The following is a 15,875-nucleotide window of genomic DNA, read 5'->3' on the forward strand; positions in this document are numbered from 1 at the left end:
CCACCTAGGGAGAAAGTTGCCAATACTTGAATGAGACAAAAATGTCCATTTTTAATAATGGATTTTTATGGATAAAATGATCATTGCCTTATTTACATGAGAAATAAAAGAACATGGGTAAATACACTTACATGGGTAAGTGTTTTTGGGGAAAAAATTATCAAAGTAATTGCATTTACCCAGTTAAGTAACTTACTAAAAAGCGAACGGGGCCTTCATGGGAGACACTTACCCGAGTAAGTGCATTTACCCATATTCTTTTATTTCTAATGTAAATAAGGTAATGATCACTTTAGTCATAAAAACCCATTATTAAAAATGACATTTTTGCCCCATTCAAGTGTTAGCAACTTCCCCCCCCCCCCCACCTAGGAGTAGGAAAATAAATTTTCACTGGTCCTCACATTAATATAAAATGCGAACATGGGATTCTTGTTCAAAATCCCATTTACCAACTTCCCCCTCTCAAAATCCATAAAAAAGAACACCCCCTTAGAAGCTATAAATCGTATTTAATTAATAATAAGATCATATCAGATGTAGATTTAGTTTTATTTTATTAAATTATTATATATGTGCTTCTTTTAAGCCATATTATATATAATATAATTATGTGCATATATAGATATTGTATGCAATCATACTAAGTTTATATATGATAGATTTATTTTTTATAATTATATACAATATATATATATGTATAAGTTAAAAAATAGTTTCTAAACATTTTGAATTTATTGATCTCTCAAACACAAATAACTAGAGGTGTAAAGTGGGTAATGCTGCTCTCCCCGGTGAAAATTTTGGGGGTCGGCCCGGTATGGCTCATGGCCTAGGCCCGTGCGGACCCATGGGCCGAGCCTTGGGCCAGGTCGGGCCGTGCATCATGCCAAAGCTATTTATTTAAAATTGATAAAAAACTTAAAATTTTAATTTTACATGAATTTTGTGTATAAAATTGCTTATATATACAATAATTAAATAAATTAGTATAATAAAAATAAAAAAACATTTATTTTATTAATATATTATATAATTATATTTTATATAAAATATATAGATATATATATAAATAATATATATGGGCCGAACCGGGTCAGGCTACGAGATGGGCCGTGCCATACCGGACTACTGGCTGGGCCGTGTCATGCCATGCCGGGCCGTGGACTCAAAACCCAGGCCCAGCATGATATAGGTTGAATCGGATTCGAATACCACAGTTTGACATTCGGACCGGATGTAGCTGTTCGGGAATAGCGTTGGGCTATAGATACAGAAGTGAGAAACTGGGTTGTCCAGGTGAGATTACCAGCACAAGAAAAAAGGCGCACATCGGCACATGACAGGAATCCCTCCAAAACATCCTCTGTTCTGCTTGAAATGGCCATGGGACATCCATCCCCAGAACCCTAAAATCCCTAACACATGTAGCTTGGACGTTCCTTGGCTCTTCAACTCACTGCAAAACCTTGGGTCTCTCGCCATCAATCTGTTCCATTCAGCTTCCAGAAACATATATCCCTCGCTCAGTTCCTTCAAGCCCAACCAGTTAGATGTTGAAATCAATGAGAATAAGACCAGCTCGACGCCGACGGCAAGGAAGAAGGTACTATCTCCCGAAGAACAAGGAGAATCGGAGCATCGTGCCCTAGCTTTGGCGCTAGTAAGTGGGAAAGAGGCGACAGTTATTGAATTCTACTCCTCCAAGTGCAGGCTCTGCAATTCTTTGCTTAATCTTGTTATGGAGATGGAGAAGAAAAATTCAGATTGGCTCAACATCGTCATGGCGGACGCCGAGAATGAGAAATGGTTACCTGAGGTTTGTATACTTTTCACACGAATTCTTTCATCTAAATACGTGTAGTGAATTTGGATTTCTCCACTTCCTGATCTAGGATTTTAACTCAGACAGGTTGGAAATTGGTTTCTTAGCGTTCGTTATTTTCAACGTAAAATGGGGGGAAGATATCTCAGGCTGATATATTCGAGCTATGTTTTTCGTTCCTTTTAGTCTCTCACAACGGGAACTTTATTTTCATTGCCATTTACATCAAAACAAACTAGAAAGGGTAAAAAAACAAAGTTTTCATAAAGGTGCAGAAGTAATAGCTAAAATACGCCAACCTGAATACATTTACGTCCATTTTTACGGAGAAACAAACGCAGCAACGTAATAATCCTCCATCCTTAAACAAATATGAAATTAGCATGCCATGAATGGGTTACCGTGGTCTACAGTAGAAGTGGAGAATACGTCAACTTAGTATTATACGTCTGTTAGAAATTTCAGTTGCTTGTTCAGTTTTTTGGTTGGTTATCTGGATTTATTTTATTTTTTTTATATGTGATTAGCATGCTTTACCGACAATTTTGAAGCTCAATCTCGCAACGTTTGGGGGGGAGGGGGTATTTGGTGACAACCAGGCACATGCTGTTATTAGCATTGCTTATGGCACTGCCCTACTAGCACAGCAAGACTTCATATTAAAGATCCATCTCAGCATCTCAAAGTGGTGGCATGACCCTTATGACCCATGGAATTGTAAAAGCAGAAAAGTGTTCGATCATCTTGACAAATGAAAATGTATCAATGATGCCTGATTTAGTTTTTGGATTCTATTTTGATGGTGATGGTTGGGGAGGGGGTCACATTAGCAAACGCCCCAGAAGTGATTTAACTAACTTGGTCTTATCCATGTTTATAGATATTCTGATTGTTAGATCTCATGGCTTATTTTAATTTTTAAACTTTATTAGATCATCAAGATCTTTTTTTTTTGGCAGATAATGAAAGATCTCATGGTTTGTTCAGCATACCTAGATTATACTGTTTACGGTGTATTGTAGGTGCAGGCTATACTGTTCATAATTGGTAATCCCTTGTTACTGAGAATGATAAGAAACTACTTATCTTTTGTGAGTACAGAATAGAAAAAGTCTTGGATTAATAACTAGTATTTTCATTTGATTCCAATACCTTTTCAATTTTTTGTACTTCAATTTCACTTAATTGTATGCTGTTCTGTTTTGTTTTCTGGCGTCGATATAAAGAAATATGTTACAAAATCCTGCTGATTTTTTTTTTTTGTATTGATAAAAAAAAAATCTGATGATTTTGAAAATACTGGACATTTTCAAAGTACAGAAGGAGGAATGATTGCACACCTGTTCATGACTCATCTTGCTGATCCCACACACTTATTTGCATACCCAAGGAGTGCAAACATTTCATCATTCAAGTACCATGTGTCAGTTACCATACATAGTATTAACATTTCGGGATTTTCATTTGCTAATAGTGTTGGCATATATAACTCAATAAACATTCATGAAGCACTGCCATATGTAATTTTAACATTTCAAGATTCTCATGATGTCAACTGTAATTTTGGCTTACTGAAATACGAACTTTGTTCAAATGGCTCCAACTGACTACACTTGCAACCATTGTTAGTAGCACTGTCAAGTCCAATTAATGACCACACGACACACACACAGAGACGCATATGCATATAGATAGACACTAGGCTGATGATTGACAACATCTAACAGGTTAAACACTTGACAGTTTATACTTGATTATGTAATGAGAAAATCATAAGTTCCATCTACCATTTTTTGAACAGGTGTTTTCTTTTAGTGCCTTCCTCTCTTGTCATTATGTACTGGTCCCTTTTGAGCTTATCCTGTTAAGACAATTTGAACCATTTTTTCTAAAGAAGGGTAAAAATTCTTATTATGGTTCTGGTCTGTAGCCACAGGGGATCTAGACTGTAAGTTAAATTTGAATGTTAAAATAGCAGTATAGGCATCTTGCAAGGGCTGAAGTTGATATAGTTTTCATAGGTATTAGAACAAAGTAGGCTTTGCAAGTGGAAGTTGGGTTTGCCCTATAGATGCCCTAGAGAAAATTTGGTGATTTGCTAGAAATGTTTCAAGGCCTATGTGAAGATTAGACACTTGGACCGACTGATCCAGGAACTACCTCATAGGTAGGCTTGGTGTCTAACTTGGAAATGCAATAAATACCAGAAACAATTGATGCAGACAGGTTAGAGTGCTGCACCATTCAATCAGGGAAGTCTGGAATGAACTAATCATATCATTATTTTTGTTCAGGGTGAGGGATGAACTTACTTCTATGAGACTGAGGGGGAATAGTAACTGATATTGGCTATTCCCTCTGTTGTCAGTGTTTGAGTCGTCAACAGTAAGTGACAAAATAAGATGATGTGATGCTGATATAATTGCACAATTTGCCTGACACAAATCACATAACTTGTCTGGTATAGTTGCATGTAAGCTGATAAAGTACAGTGGCAAGGATTATGTCTTTTTTGAAGCTGTATGTTTACCATTACCCACTGATTTAAAAGGCACGCCTAGGTGCACATGCGAGGTGCATTTTAGGATAGGCGCCTCGCCCAAGTCCTAGGTGCGCCTAGGCATGCGCCTAGTGCGTCTTGCACCTTAGCCCAAGCATGCACCTTTTGAAAATTTGACGGTTTTCCTTTTTTTGAGTCTAGTGGGGCCGGGGGCTACACCCCCGGATCCCCATACCCTTGTGCCACGCCCCTCGAGGCCAGCCCAAACAAGTCCATGTTAGGGTCTTAAATTCTTAGTTTTCACACAAAAGATAATGATTTTATAGTTTTAATGGCTTTTAAGAAGATATTTTATTAGGATGAATGAATGGACAACATTACCAAATAGGGGGTTCTCGAAGCTGTCCATTCATTCATCTTAATAAAACATCTTTTTAAAAGCAATTAAAACTATAAAATCATTATCTTTTTGTGTGAAAGCTAAGAATTCAAGACCCTAACATGGACTTGTTTGGGCTTGCCTCGAGAGGAATGGCACAAAGGCAGCTTGTAGAATTAGGAATGTAATATGTCACATTAGCTACTTGATGTAATTGAGAAAAAAAGAGATTGTGGGTTATATATGCTTGAAAATGTTTTATATGTTTGATTTCATTTTTAAATTCTCATTTGAATATGCTTTACATATTATGTTTATGTATTTTAATTTTAGATAATAGGTTTTTTAAAACATTTATTTTAAACTTAAGTTTATATTTTTTTGATTTTTTAGTTTTTTTTTTTTTAATTTTTAATTGTGCGCCTTGCCTCAAAAAGGCGCACGCCTCGCCTTGTGCCTTGCGCCTCAAGCGCAAAATGGCCTTTGCGCCTTTTGCTTTTAAAACACTGCCATTACCATACACATAAAATATGCAGACACAAATTTAATAATAACTCCATAAGCAAATAATGCACAGATTGTGAAGAAACCCCACTCATGTTTAGATTAGACATTTGGTTTGCAGTCTAGGAGCTTTAGTATCTGACTTCAAGAGAAAGCAAATTGCTTTCATGGTAGTTGTTGTTTAATCACTTTGAGAATTATTTACGAAACCTTGAGTCATTATCAAGCAATAGTTTATTTTGCCCCTTCTGGATTTGACAAACACTGATATCAAATTGATCCACCAAGTTGGATACTTCATATGTTGATGGCTGTTGGGAGTTGGGACATAATGGTTCATCCATTTAGTGATGCTGTCAAACACTTTTAAATGGTATAAATCAGAAGTATGATAGAGATAGACATGCAAAATCATACTAATGTGAAGTGTCTGACACTCACTAAAACAGTAATGATAAAATTGGTTCATGAAATATGTCGTGTTGAAGGAACAAGTTATTATGCACATGCATCTGTTTACTAAAACTCAGTTGTTAAGTTGTGGGCAACAATTGTTTTGGTGCTTATGAAATAAATTGTTGGTGGTTGAATTGTTTTTTCTAATCTGTATTGGTGGTTCAATTGTCTATTTGTGGTTATCACATCCAGGAGGATCATATACAATGGCTTGGTTTCTATGAAGCATTTAAGCTAGTGTGCCTTGGTTCTATTGGTGGAAAACAACTGTTTATTATATGACATGAAGTTTGAGAAATGGAAAGTTAAAAACAATTACCATATGACCTAGTACCTAGGTGGATGAGCCATTGCGACAATTCTCACTTTTTTCTTTCTTAGTAGATTTGAGATTGAAGGTGAAGCCATGTACAGCTGCTGTAATTTTAGTGTAGCTCATTTAGTTAGTTATTTATTCTGTTAAGTGAGTTAGAGAATTAGTTAGTTAGTTTTAGTGAGCTGGCATTTCATGATGAGGTGGCAATGTTAGTTACAAAGTTTGTTATTCTTTCTGTTAGTTTTCTCTCTCTTCGTTTTGTATATAAGCTCATGTAAGCTACTATTAGTAGCTGGTTTTTTGATGAATGAGAAGTTTCTCTTCTTCATTTTCTTCTGGTTTCGAACTGTTCATGGTATCAGAGCATCAAGATCTGGTGCTGTGGATACTCTTGAATTTTGATTGAATCGATTGTTACTCTTGAGCTTGAAGACTCGATAATGGTTGAGAATCAAGGAGATTCTCCTAGATTGGATCAAGTGATCAATGGAGAGAACAGAGATTTGTCGAATGATCTTAACAATGGAGATCCTCTTTACTTGCAAAGTTCTGATCATCCAGGGATGATTTTGGTCTCTACTCCATTGATAGGTAATAATTTCCTAACCTGGAGTAAATCGATGATGATTGCACTTGAAGCAATGGTTAAACTAGGGTTCATTATTGGAAGTTATGAGAAACCTGAAAAGGAATCACCTCTATATAAACAATGGAATAGAGTGAATGGCATGGTGATTTGATGGATTTTGAACTCAATGTCGAAAGAAATTGCTGAGGCTTTCTTATATTCTGGATATGCCAAAGAATTATGGGATGAGTTGTAGGAAAGATATGGAGAGAGCAATGGTCCAATGCTTTATCGGTTGCAGAGAGAAATAAGCTCAATCTCTCAAAACAACATGTCTGTGGCTCAGTATTATACAAAATTGAAAAGGTTTTGGGATGAATTGAACTGCCTACAACCTATTCCTCATTGTGAATGTGGTGCAACAAAGTTAGTGTCAGATATTACTGCATCAAATAGGCTAATGCAGTTTTTGATGGGGCTTAATGATAGTTTTGGCAATGCAAAGGACCATATTCTTCTCATGGAGCCATTATCATCTGTTAACAAAGCATATTCTATGCTACAGAAGGTAGAGAAACAGAGAGCAGTTCAGATGACATTTACTGATAATAATGAGAGCACAACCTTATTTGCAAAACCTCAGGGAAATCTGAACTACAAGAAAGATGCACCAAAGCCAGGTGCAAGGAGAGGAAGTTACAAGAAGTCTGATTTTAGCAAGAAAGAAAAGGAAAGCCAGTTTTGTGATCATTGCAACAGGAATGGGCACACGAGGGAGACTTGCTTCAAAATACATGGCTATCCTGATTCGTATAAAACCTTGAAGGATCAGAGAGCAGCTGAGAGAGCTAATGCAGCTAATTCTACCGAGTCAGCACTTGATTTGCTGACTGACAAGAAGACTGAGAAAGATACAGAACAATTATCCAGCTTCATTCAGCAAGAGTTTGCAAAGCTACTCAAAGGGAAGATGATTGTCAACAGTAACCATGCTAGCCTTGCTCATTATGAAGATTATGCAGGTACGAATTTTGCTCTTACTTTTGCTTTGAACACACTTGATTTATATGGACATGGGGTTTGGATTGTTGATACAGGTGCCTCAAATCATGTGCAATATTACCCTTTTTACAAAAATCTAAAACACCTTTACACAAAAGTCCAGTTTGCCTACCTGATGGAACCATAAAACTAGTAAAATCAATCGGAGAGATTCATTTACATTCTTCTTTAACATTGAAAGATGCCTTATACCTACCTAGTTTTACTCTTATCCTTCTGTCTGTAAGTAAACTTGCTAAAACTTCTAACATTAAAGTTATCTTTTATCCTACACATTGCTTGTTGTCGGACCTAAGGACTGAGAAGAAGATAGCTGTTGGTAGATTGATAGGAACCTTGTATGTGCTTGATAAGTCTAGTTTTTCCATTGAAACACCTCATTTCTGTAATAAAGCTAATGCACATGTTGTGCCAAAGCTGAATACTCCTTGTATTGATTCTGTTTCAAATAATAATAAAGCAGTGTCTTCATTGTTCCTTTGGCATAAAAGATTGGGTCATGCTTCTGTTAATGCTTTGAAACATTTGCATTTCATGGCTCAAACAAAATTAGATATTTTTCCACCTTGTGTCCTCAATCTAAACAAACCATACTTCCTTTTCCAACTAGCTCCATTCAAGCTTCCCATATCTTTTATCTTTTGCATATTGATCTGTGGGGTCCTTATAAGCATCCATTTATTGCTGGAGCACACTTTATGCTCACAATAGTGGATGATTATAGCAGGGCCACATGGACTTTCTTAATGGCACATAAATCCCAGACAATTACCATTCTTAACAGGTTCATTCGAATGGTGGAAAACCAATTTGCTACAAGAGTCAAAATCCTCAGGTCAGACAATGGTTCATAATTCTTAAATCATGAGTTTAAAACATTTCTTGGTGAATTAGGCATCTTACATCAGAGATGTTGTGTTTACACTCCACAACAGAATGGTGTTGTGGAGAAAAAACGCAAACAACTCATTCAAATTGCTAGATCCTTGTTATATCAAGCACACCTACCTAGGAAATTTTGGGGTCATGCCTTGCTTATGGCTACATATATAGTGAATAGGTTGCCTTTTTCTGTTTTGCAGTGGAAAACACCTTATGAGTTTCTGTATAACACTCTTCCAAACTATGACAATTTAAAATGTTTTGGTTGTTTGTGTTTTACAACCAATACAAGACCTCACAAAGACAAATTTGATTCAAGAGCCCTTAAATGCATTTTCATTGGCTTTGAACTTGGACAAAAGGCTTACAAGCTGTATGACATTTCTACTCATCAAATTTTTACATCTAGAGATGTAATTTTCATGAAACAACTTTTCCATTTGCTGATTATAATCCTAAACCTCTTGATGTTCCATTGCCTTTACCATTTGATGATCCTATTTCTTATATTGAAAATTGCACTCCAGATCCTATTCCTTCTAATGACCCTTCCACTGCATTACAAGATGACATTCAACCTAACCTAGAGAGTCAACCTTGATTCTTTACCTACATCATCCTCAATTCCTAAAAGACAAAGTACTAGGACAAAATCAAAACCTGCTTGGTTGAATGACTTTGTCACAAATTTTAGCTTTACAAATCCATCATCTCCTGCTGCTATTACTTCTCAGTCACAGTGTTTGAACCCTTCCCCTTATACACTTCTCACATATCCATATACATCCAATTATGTTTTTTCTCATGCATGTATGCAATTTTTGGGCAATGTATCTCAATTTCAAGAACCTAAATCCTATAAACAAGCTAGTGGCCAGAAGGAATGGGTTGATGCAATGAATAAGGAGTTGGCTACCTTAGAACAAAATGAAACATGGGAATTGACTGCATTACCTGCTGGAAAAAAGGCTATAGGCTCAAAGTGGGTATATAAGGTCAAATTAAATCCGGATGGGAGTGTGGAAAGATACAAAGCTAGGCTTGTAGCTAAGGGTTATAATCAAGTGGAGGGGGTTGACTATTTTGACAGCTTTTCACCTGTTGCAAAGATAGTTACTGCCAGAATTTTTATGGTGATTGCAACTGCTAAATAGTGGCCTATCCATCAGCTTGACATCAATAATGCCTTTTTACATGGCTATATTGATGAAGAAGTCTATATGACTCCACCAGAAGAATATACGAAGGCGAAACAGGGTGAAGTGTGCAGGCTTAAAAGGTCTTTGTATGGGCTTAAGCAAGCATCCAGCCAGTGGAATTCAAAATTTTGCTCAAAGTTAAAGGGTTATGGCTTTGTTCAAATTTCTCATGGTCATTGCCTTTTTATCAGAAAGTCAGATCAATCCTTCTTAGCCACCCCATTGCCTAAAGGTCTTAAACTTTTCAATAAATCCAATGCTTTGTTGTCTGATCCTGATAAATACAGAAGATTGGTGGAGAGGTTGCTGTATTTGAATTTTACAAGACCATATATTGCTTTTGGAGTTCAACAATCAATTTGTTGCTGCCTCAACCATGGATCATTGGAATGCTGCCTTAAATGTCCTTAAGTACCTGAAAGGTTCTCCAGTTAAAGGATTATTTTACTCTGTTGATAATTCATTGAAATTTGAAGCTTATTGTGATGCATATTGGGCTTCATGCCCTGATTCCAAACATTCCTTGACTGGTTATTGTGTTTATATTGGTTCAACATTGGTTTCTTGGAAAACCAAGAAACAAACCACAGTCTCAAGGTCTGTTGCAGAGGCTGAGTACAGGAATCTTGCCTCCACAGTGTGTGAAATTCAATGGTGCACTTATATTCTCAATGATTTTCACATCCCACTTCTACTTCCTATAAACTTGTGGTGTGATAATCAGGCTGCACTTCACATAGTGGCAAACCCTGTTTTTCATGAAAGAACCAAGCACCTTGAGATTGACTGCCACTTGGTGCGTGAAAAATTCAAGGCTGGATTGGTTTTTCCTCAACACATCTCTACACATCAGCAGTTGGCAGATTTATTCACTAAATCTCTTTCAGGCCCTCAGTTTTTCAAGCTACTGTCCAAGTTGGGCATGATTGAGCTCAATCCTACTCCAACTTGAGGGGGGGATGTACAACTGCTGTAATTTTAGTGTAGCTCATTTAGTTAGTTATTTATTCTAAGTGAGTTAGAGAATTAGTTAGTTTTAGTTAGCTGGCATTTCATGATGATGTGGCAATGTTAGTTACAAAGTTTCTTATTCTTTCTGTTAGTTTTCTCTCTCTTCGTTTTGTATATAAGCTCTTGTAAGCTACTATTAGTAGCTTGTTTTTTGATGAATGAGAAGTTTCTCTTCTTCATTTTCTTCTGGTTTCAAACTGTTCAGATTAGTTCTCTTCTAGTGCAATTGGGGCTGAGTTGGCTGATGTTGAGACTTGAGATCAACCTTAACCCAACCCAAATGTGTTAAAACCTCAACCCTACCCACCCCTACCTGGCTACCCCCAAATGCAACCCGATCTTCAACCCATAGTTCTCAACCCCAAACCAAAATCAGGTTGTTCAAGTTGGGTTCAGGTTGTAGCTTTACCTACCAAATTTACAAACAATATTATATATGCATGTTATAGACTTCTAGTAATATTTTACTTTTTTTTTTTGTGAAATTCTAGTAATATTTTACAATGAACACATTATCATCATCATCCTCATTCAACATTCCTCATCGTATAAGAATACCAGTATACAAAAATTAATGCATATATACACCTTTATGTACAAGAATAAAAAATTACACGTGTAAAACATCAGGCTTATGTTGGTTTTGCCGTTGCACCCCTTCACCCATGTATAATATGGTATGCTAGTCTAATTTATAACTTCCCTCTGATTGCTTAAAGACGTAATGTTTTGGTAGTATTTAAAAATGCATGTAAGCTGATCAAGTGCCAAGTGCAAGAATGATCTCTTATTTCAAACTGTTTGCACACACATAAGTCAATTACGAAAATATAACTGACTGTTTTTAATAGTTCTTTCCATATATGCAGCTTCTTTATTATGACATCAGATACGTCCCTTGCTTTGTGCTCTTGGACAAATATGGGAGAGCATTAGCTAAGACTGGTGTTCCAACCAGTCGGCTACATGTAGTTGCTGGTCTCTCTCATCTTCTCAAAATGAAGCGGCCTCGGAAAAATCAAGGCGATGTTACACTTTCTGCTACTGGTAAACCCAAAAAAAGTTTTTAACTTCTTGTGAATTTGCATCCTTTGAAAATTCTTTCCATCACAACGCGCTTTGTTTATTTTAGTTTGGTTGCCTGCTTGTCCCAAGCTTTATCACAAATTTGACCCCTCTTGCTATTCGACCATTGTCCTCCGAAGTTGCATGATCCTCTATGGTCTACAACAGTTTCGTCCTGTTTTAATATGTAGTCCTTTTGGTACCTTTTGCTCACAATCCTTGGTTTGGATAGACTCTGGAGTCAATGTGGTGTTCAGTCTATTTAGCTTAAATCTTATTGTGATCAAATAAGTAGTCCATGAAAAATCGAAAAACCAAACCGAATCGAGAAAACTGAACCGCAAAATGCTGTTAACCAAACCGGTTGGTTCGGTTTTGGTTCGGAATTTTTGAAAAACTGAAGGACCAGTTTAGTTTTTGGTTAACTTATAAAAAACCGATGGTGAACCGAACCGACTGGTATATATATTTTATATGTATATTTTATAAATATTTTTAATGTCATATTTTCTATGTATTTTATATAAATATATGTTCTTTATATATAAATATATACTTATATTATATTTATAATGATCTATTTACAAATATATTATATATTTTTAAAATATATTAAATATCATTTATTATTTATAATATAATATTATACATATGTTTATATAATATATTATAAATATAAAAAACCGAAGAATCAAACTGGTCAAAAACCGAAACTGGTGGATCGGTTAACCGGTGGTACCGGTTTGGTTTTGGCTTGGCTAAATAAAAAAAACTGATACCACCGATTCGGTTTACAAAAAAACGGCCAACCCAACCATACCATGGACACCCCTACAAATAAGTAAGAGAGAAGAGGTAAGGTGGGTTCACTTGTTTAGCGGGAGGCACGGAGAAAAAGTGGATGACGGAAAAAATGGACCTGCTTGGTAGGCGATAGCATCCGAAAAATCACAATTTGGCTTTTAACATTCTAAAATGGTAAAATCCCATTCAAACTAACGTAATGGGTCTTGCGGTCTAGCTGTTTAGGGCCCCTGAAAGTTGAACTTCATGTCTAGGCTTATGATGCTAGGGCTAATGTTTTCAACATGCAGTTGACCTAGTAAACTATCAGTCATGATTTTTTGGGTCCGGTCCAAAGTTTGGTAAAATACTGTTGACCTAGTAAAGACCCGTACATATATATATATATATATATATATATATATATATATATATATATATATATATATATATATATATATATATTGTCTAGGGGTGTTATTTAGGTTGATGGGATTTCATCATCTTGCTGGAATCCATTGTTGGAGAAAAGGATTCTATTATCGAATTTGAATTATAGGCAGGGGCGGATTCAAGGGGGTGGCGGAGGGGAGCCGTGGCCCCCCTTATGCTTTCAAAATTCCCTTTAAATTTATTTAAGTTTCATTTCTATTTTAGCCCTTTTAATCATGTTTCCTAACTTTTGGCCTCCTCTATCCTTGTTTTCTAGGTTTTGAGGATTTGTAGAACCCAAACCTCCCCCCGGGCGCCTGCCTGACACTTGACACTTGTCATACATACGAGCTAGGCTGGACACCCGGGCTTAAAATTTAACTTAACTTTATGTTTTACATAAAAACAGATTTAAGAAGGTATTATGTATATAATAATATATAGTACCATATATACGTATCATACATACTACATTTATAAAGGTATATAATTGGTAAAATATTTTAACATGTATGTAAGATACTACAATATTACCAAAAAAATGCATGTACGATAATTTTCAGGCTGGGCCTAAGGCTTGCTTGGCCCAAGCCTGGCCCTCATTGTGTGCGGACTTGATGCGGGTCCTTGACAGAAATATGGCTGTCCAAGTCTGGAAATTTGTGGGCTGAGAAAGCCGGGGAGGAGCAGGGCCATATAATAAATGATCATCCCTATCCTGAATGCAGCCCAGACACGTAGGACCACTAGTCTATGGCAGCCATTATGATTTAGAATTCTTATCCGGAGTGGAGGACCAATGGAATCCAACGGTGCATCATAGTGCACGTCTGGCTACCTATTTTCTGAGTTCGTATCAGAATCTGTGTGCTTTGCATTGTTTTCCTTGTGCAGGCTTTCTGTGTGCTTTGCATTGTTTTCCTTGTGCAGGCTTTGATTACGAATCTGTTGATTCAGGAAATACATGGCACCACGACAAAAGATAAAGATAAATGATGTTATGCGTTGATTGCTCCAATTTATATTGTAAATGCAATACCAGTGCTCTTTTTCAGTGGTTTCACATCTTACTTCTAGTAATGCTCAGATGTTCTGCAATAGGCTCACTTTGGAAGGAGTACAAATACTAATATGTACCGTACAAATCTATACAAAATATAAGATTTTGCACTCTACATATTTGCATTTGTACTCCTTCCAAATGGAGCCTTAGGCTCAGTTGGGGAGAGCATAAATACAAATATGCACAGTGCAAATATATGCAAAATATAAGGTTTTGTACTCTATATATTTGTATTTGTACTCCCTCCAAACTGAACCTTAAGAGTGATTTTAGCAATGTGCCATTGCATGTGTTTCATTTGAACTGGTTTTCATTTTTCTTACCATAAACTTTCTTTTGATATCTAACCTCCCATTAATTAGATAAATAGGTCTACACCAGTTCAAATGAAAACCAACCCAGTGTTATATGCTCATTCTGGTTGAACCCCTGACCCTCACAGAAAATGTGCGATTATTTGAATACTTAATGCTTATATCTTCTCCTCAATGTGTTTGAATGGCTGTCACGTACAATGGTGGTCGTTACAGTTTGTATAAGAATGGAGTAGTAGTGGACCAAGTAGTAGTCCTTGACCTCCCGGTACAGGTTGGCAACTAGGCTTCAAGGTGGGTTAATGGATTCCGCTAACAGGAGGTTGGTTTAGAAGAATTCGAGCATCGTACTCAATAATAAAGACAGCCATTTTTAGGCCTTCCAGCGTTGCTGAACTTTCAACAGCAAGGCCCCAATTGGTTGAGGGAATAAGGGTTTCGAATTGGAATTTGATGGGTTATTCCGATTTCAACTGTTTGGTTGAGCGGAATTGGAATCCAATTCCCAATCCTGCTGTAATGGGTTAATGAAAATCTTGTTTGCGGGATTGGTCATTCCCAGCCCTTTGCTTTGGAATGAAATCCTATTTCTGCTGATTTCATTTTTCATTCACTCTTTGTATGAACCAAACGGAATATGGGAATAGACCATTTCAATTCCAATTCAAACTGCAAACAAAATGAATCCTAAGAGAATCAGCAAGAGTTAGCAGTATTTTATTTTTTGGGTAGGTCGAACATATATATTGCATTCTCGGTTGTTATACTGAAATTAATATCAGCTCCAGATTTCGCAGTACCACAGTTGACATTCAGCTTTATCGCTCCAGGCACTCATTTAAACTAGATTTATAAGTCTTAAAAGAGAAAACGAATTTAATCCGTTGGAACCATTTCTTTTGGACTTTTTATTGTAACCCAAAGTTCGATCAACTTCGGACTGGGACCGGTGCTGCACATTCAGATTCAGTTACAACTTACAACTAGAAGTGGTCCACAAGCAACCAGTTAAATAGATGAAGACAGTAAAGAAAGAGGTAATTTAAGAGTTCAACACAAAGGAAAAAAGAAAAGAAAAATACAAATCCCATCAACACCTTGGTGGAAAGGCCCAATGATGAATCTCGCTTAAAGGGTCCAACAGGTCAAACTTGTATAGGACCCACACCAAGGCAATAAACCAAAAACAAATTAAGCCGAACACCACCCATCATGGTTTAAGAAAACTGGGCACAGACTAGAAAATTGAAATTGAGAGTGAGATTAGAACTTGGAAGGTAATGAAAGTCCGGACTCCGGCATCGGGACTCGGGAAGCGCAACCGTGGTGAAGGTGAAGATGGTGGAGGACTGATAATTGATTGGAGATTTTAAGGGCCGCAGTTTACCCGACAAAAGCTGCGCATGTCACATGGGAAAGATGCCTAGAACCACGTGAGCAGCCCTGGTTGGAGGCTATTTTAGTCATTTAAGCATTAATACCATATCCCATGAATCCATCCATTACTCCATGTCCA

At 36.7% G+C, this 15,875-nt stretch overlaps 1 protein-coding gene across 7 annotated transcripts; it reads left to right on the plus strand.

The window, feature by feature from the left end:
- The first annotated feature begins 1,234 nt into the window (after positions 1 to 1,234).
- LOC148850437 (Thioredoxin superfamily protein) lies at positions 1,235 to 14,045 on the plus strand. Of its 7 annotated transcripts, XR_016099801.1 has the most exons (4): positions 1,439 to 1,819; positions 6,572 to 7,570; positions 11,572 to 11,749; positions 13,940 to 14,045. XR_016099801.1 is itself a non-coding variant. In XM_088947463.1 (3 exons), the coding sequence occupies exons 1-3, from the start codon at positions 1,340 to 1,342 to the stop codon at positions 13,966 to 13,968; spliced, it is 687 nt and encodes a 228-aa protein (XP_088803589.1). In that variant the 5' UTR covers positions 1,235 to 1,339; the 3' UTR covers positions 13,969 to 14,045. The 7 variants fall into 7 exon arrangements, 6 of the variants coding, with proteins under 6 accessions (XP_088803589.1, XP_088803586.1, XP_088803584.1 ...); XM_088947463.1 differs by lacking the exon at positions 6,572 to 7,570 and having other exon boundaries at positions 1,235 to 1,819; XM_088947458.1 differs by lacking the exon at positions 6,572 to 7,570 and having other exon boundaries at positions 1,267 to 1,819; positions 11,554 to 11,749; positions 13,913 to 14,045.
- The last annotated feature ends 1,830 nt before the right edge of the window (positions 14,046 to 15,875 follow it).

The sequence above is a fragment of the Nelumbo lutea genome, chromosome 5, assembly GCF_056320005.1.
Source record: "Nelumbo lutea isolate HS-2025 chromosome 5, American lotus-T2T, whole genome shotgun sequence".
Lineage (NCBI taxonomy): Eukaryota > Viridiplantae > Streptophyta > Magnoliopsida > Proteales > Nelumbonaceae > Nelumbo > Nelumbo lutea.

What these genes read in the sequence shown, in the direction of transcription:
- LOC148850437 (XM_088947461.1), top strand. Translation starts at nt 6,832, where the DNA reads ATGCTTTATCGGTTGCAGAGAGAAATAAGCTCAATCTCTCAAAACAAC.